General features: G+C 39.6%; 1 protein-coding gene across 1 annotated transcript in view; it reads left to right on the top strand.

The window, feature by feature from the left end:
- Window positions 1-1315, top strand: part of LOC105622905 (lysine-specific histone demethylase 1A-like) — a 7207-nt gene extending 5892 nt beyond the window's left edge. The window contains exon 11 of the mRNA XM_012204317.1: window positions 858-1315. Coding sequence (XP_012059707.1) covers window positions 858-1315 — 458 coding nt within the window. The remainder of the gene's footprint in view (window positions 1-857) is intronic.
- Window positions 1316-4524: the final 3209 nt, after the last annotated feature.

Below are 4524 nucleotides of genomic sequence, written 5' to 3' on the forward strand. Positions count from 1 at the left end.
CGAATTAACTAAGTAGAGTAGTAACTAACTTAAACGTAACTAACTAAACTAACTAACAATAAGTATACTTCTTCTTTCTTCTTCTTCTTCTCTCTCCTCCTCCTCCTCCTCCTCCTCCTCTCTCTCTCTCTCTCTCTCTCTCTCTCTCTCTCTCTCTCTCTCTCTCTCTCTCTCTCTTTTTGAAGCAGTCCCTTTGGCAGCGCTTCGGGCGCGAGCACAGATCCACTCGATATAATCGGAACGTCCAAGATGAACCGTCCGCAACGCGCTCTTTACGGACCATCAGTTTCTTCTCGGTTTCAAACAAGACTTGCCGAAGAGTTGGCCGCGATTTTATCGAGAAACGCACCGAAAGTAAAAGAATACTTTATAGGACGTTTGTCCTGTTCCAATTTTTATAGTTCCATCCATTTCACTCCGGTAATGTACCGTTTATATCTTATTGTTGCTTTATCTAAGAGCAGCCTTCCTTCGTTCCTATGTTAGTACGCTTGGAATTTAATAATATAAGGAAGATCAGTGGTTTGACTCTTTGTAAATCGTTTCTTTGAGATACTCTTAAAACATTCAAATTTTAAATATAAACGTGAATACTGAAATGTTCGCCACTTTTTTTAATTTGAAGGCGATGTGAATTTATAATTACGGAATTATGAAAAGAAAAAAAAGTCGTCAAGAAATTTTCTCTAAATAATGATATGGATTTATGTGATTGAATGAATTCTTTTCTAACATTGTCATCTCTCACCGTGCTTGTAATTCTAAACGACAATTTATCATTATATTGTCATTGCGCAATTTTTTTATCATGTATAATATGACTAAATAACGATATCGATTTACATTGTTATTAAAAGATAAAGAATACGTGCACTGGCCATCTGTCGTCACGTATCGCGAAAATTTGGCAACAATTTCATATGCACTTTTGATCATATCCGTGAAGGCGGAACAAAAAGTGCGTAAGGCTGCCTCGCGCGTTGTTCCTGATGCACGAGGAAAAACACAGCGACGTGATCGCGAGATTCTATTTTACTCCGATCTCCATGGGTTTCTTCCCAGTCCACGCACGTTCACGCTCCGAGACCGAATACTGCGAATACGTGCCGCTGCGCTCTTTCTTCCCGCACTTTATGCGGTTATTGATCCGACCTATGCAGTCGAAGCTATTCTCGGGGAATATTTGGTGCGCCAAAATTTATGGATGTATCTTGAAGACGCCGGCCATCACGGAGGTACCGTCTTGGCCTTCTTCACCGGTTCCCTCGATCAGCCATATAACATAGAGTTACCGCGGGCTCTATTTGCTAGATAAACGCTGGCCAACTACGTCGTTGGCGTTTTTGGGATGCGACGACGTCGATTTTTCGTTGCCCGTAGACAGTTCAACGTGCACGTGACAACCCACAGGGTGTTTGTAGAATTTGTAGAATTTCTTCGTCAATTCATTCCTTTCCTAGAAATATCCATGAATTTGAAGATAGTTCTTCTATAACAAATTTTGTTGGACATTTTCTTTCGCAGTTCTTCAGATCTCAACAGTATCTTGATAATTAAATCTCAAGCAAAAATATCTTGAAAGTTCATTTGAAATAGATCATTTATATCTGAAGTCATTACTGAGAAGGTTTTTTTCCGTCTTTGATCTTTCCGTCTTTAATTTGTTAAACGGCTCTGTAATTGTGCTATAATCGCTCTCGCGATAACAAGCTTTATTACAATCAACTTGTCTCAATGGACAAGTTGTCATTCGAAGTCGCTGATATTCACGAAACACCCTGTATAAACTTCTTCGACTTCGAGGAGAGGAAGATCCGTGTACGATCAGGAGCGCAACGACGAGTCGGGAGAAGGACGGGGACCATTTACGACGTATCGAAGACTTCTATATGCCGTTCGTTGACTCCGATCGTCGCATTCCACGCCGTCCGTGTGTCGCTTCCAAAATTATATTGTCGTAAAGCTGACTTCACGCGCGCGAGATCCCTCCTCTATCCGCGATCTTTCTCCTCCTTGTTGTTACAGAGGAAGAGAGGAAAGGAGGGAGGGGGAGAGAGGGAAGAGGAGGAAGGAGTTACAGCCGGCGTGGTAACATCCGTGCGTAGGGTTCCAACTTCCAACACGCGGATGTCCTTCGCAGGATCTCGCGAGCCGACTGGTTCCACTCGCCACCTTCTCCTTCTTTCCCTTCCCTCTCATCATCCTTTTACGCGCCTCCTCGCATCTCCTTGAGCGCGTAATGTCGTTGCTCGCGATATACCGTACGCGTCGTTAACGCGTGCATATTTTTAAATTAATCGGGATCGGGACACGATAAAGGAGATTACTCGGCCGTAATGCGGCAATGACGCTTCCTCGAGGCGCGAATCGGGCTCGCCGTGGGGACACAACGAAATTCTCTTGGTGTACGATCGCGCTAATTGACGCGAGGATAACCCAGCGTGCTTTTATCGCGACTCGAAGCGATTTTGCGGCGTCCCACGATAAAAGGAGAGGAAAAATAAAGTAAAAAAAGAAATGAAGAAAGAAAAGATAAAAAGAAGAAAATGATGGAAAGGAGGGAAGGGAATTTATTATTGTGAGACAGTAGCTTCGATATTCATTTCTTATTAAAAAAAAAAAATTCTGATATATTGTATATGTATATTATACAACACGATCTCGGGAGTTAATCTAATCAGTCTAATGATTAACGTGTCTATTATGATAAGAAACTGCATGATGTCTATAACGTATTCATTAAACGTTGTAAATGTTAGAACATATTCCATATTACTGATGTTACCAACATTTGGCTGTTCTTCATAGGACCTAATCATGGTATTATAATACAATATCAGAACTTGACACTCATTCATGAATACACAATATCAGAACTTGACACTCGAGACTACCGTGTCTCCTGATGATTGTTACGGATGATGTGATCATAATAGATCTCATCATAATAGATGCGCTTTATATATCTATCCATTAGCAGCCGCGTTCTACATTAAGCTATAATAACATTGTAATTGAGCTTAATTAAATCGTGTAATCAAGCTACTTTCGACACACTGTTATTGTTCCCAGCGGTCCTTGCATCTCGCGAAAAGCGCGCGTACGTGTTAACAATCATGAACGATTTAGAATCAACAATCAGGATCGAAATGCACACGAAGATACTATGGGAGTTTACCGGAAGCGAGAAGCGTTCAACGTTTAACGAGTAGGTAAAATCACGCTTCTCGAGCTCGGCTCCGCCGTGGCCGGATACTCATCCCGCATGATGATTCGAGATTATGTCGTTGTTCTTCCTTTTTCAACGTCAATACCGCACTTTCGTTCGTTCCCCTCGGCATAGCAGCATCAGCAGCAGAAGTAGCAACAGCAGCAGCAACGGCGGCAGCAATGCTACATTGCACAGGCAGTCTTTGTTGAGCGAAGCTCGAGGTATGACAATGCAACCACCATCGGTTACGTCGAAATTTCTTCCGAGTCCTCTCGTGATAGGACCATTGTGCAGAAAAGTTGATATTAACCGGGCAAGAGCGGCGCACCGCTCTCGAGGCTTTCATTATGTATGCGCCATCGAAATTGCATCGTTACAATCTTGAATATGCATTCCTCCTCTCCTCAAATATTCGCCCCGGTCGGCCCGCGCCACGGCGCTACGGACATTTTTTTTGCGAGCGGATGCACTTTAGAGTAGCGATATCGCGATTCTCAAGTCTCGGCACAGGCTCCTTGACATTCCAATCGCGCGGATCGGATTTGTCCGACATTGTAAAAATTCCAGCTACTCGGAGCAAATACGGCTTAGTAAAGCGCGATATTGTCTCGCAGTTGGGCGCTCTCGCTAAAATTGCGAAAGATATTGCTATGATAAGCATAGACGTATGATGGAAACATTACACGAAATTTTTTCCAAATTCTTTTTCCCGACCGATTTGCGAACCATATTAAACGGAACATAAAAGGAGTATACTTTGTTGTAGTAAACTTAGTAAACCTAATTAGAACGCATAGCATATAGATTTTGATCTCTTTAATATATATTATCTCAAATATTAATTTCGTATAAAATTTCCATTGAAATATAATTTTTATAAGAAAATATGTTTATAAAATTACTAATTCGCAATATATTAAGAATTCTTATACGTGAAATTTGATGTAATTAATTTTATTAGTAGATCATTAGTTCGTTATGCACTGTGAGAAAAATTTTTGGTATTTGTAACTATAATCATATATTATTATAATTATGATTATTATTACTGCTATAATGTTAATAATAATCACTAGATATCGTTCTATCAACAAATATAATTGGCATCAGAAAATGACTATAATTATACTTATTATCATAAAAATGATTGCAATTATTATAAATTAGTTAAATATTCTTTATGACTATAAATTGTAGTATTATTTTTATAATAATAATAACTATAATTATAAATTTTTGATTATAAATTATATATATATTTGTTGATAGAATTATACATAATATAGTTATTATTACTAATATCATACAATAAT

Source organism: Atta cephalotes (assembly GCF_000143395.1).
Source record: "Atta cephalotes unplaced genomic scaffold scaffold00002, whole genome shotgun sequence".
Classification (NCBI taxonomy): Eukaryota; Metazoa; Arthropoda; class Insecta; order Hymenoptera; family Formicidae; genus Atta; species Atta cephalotes.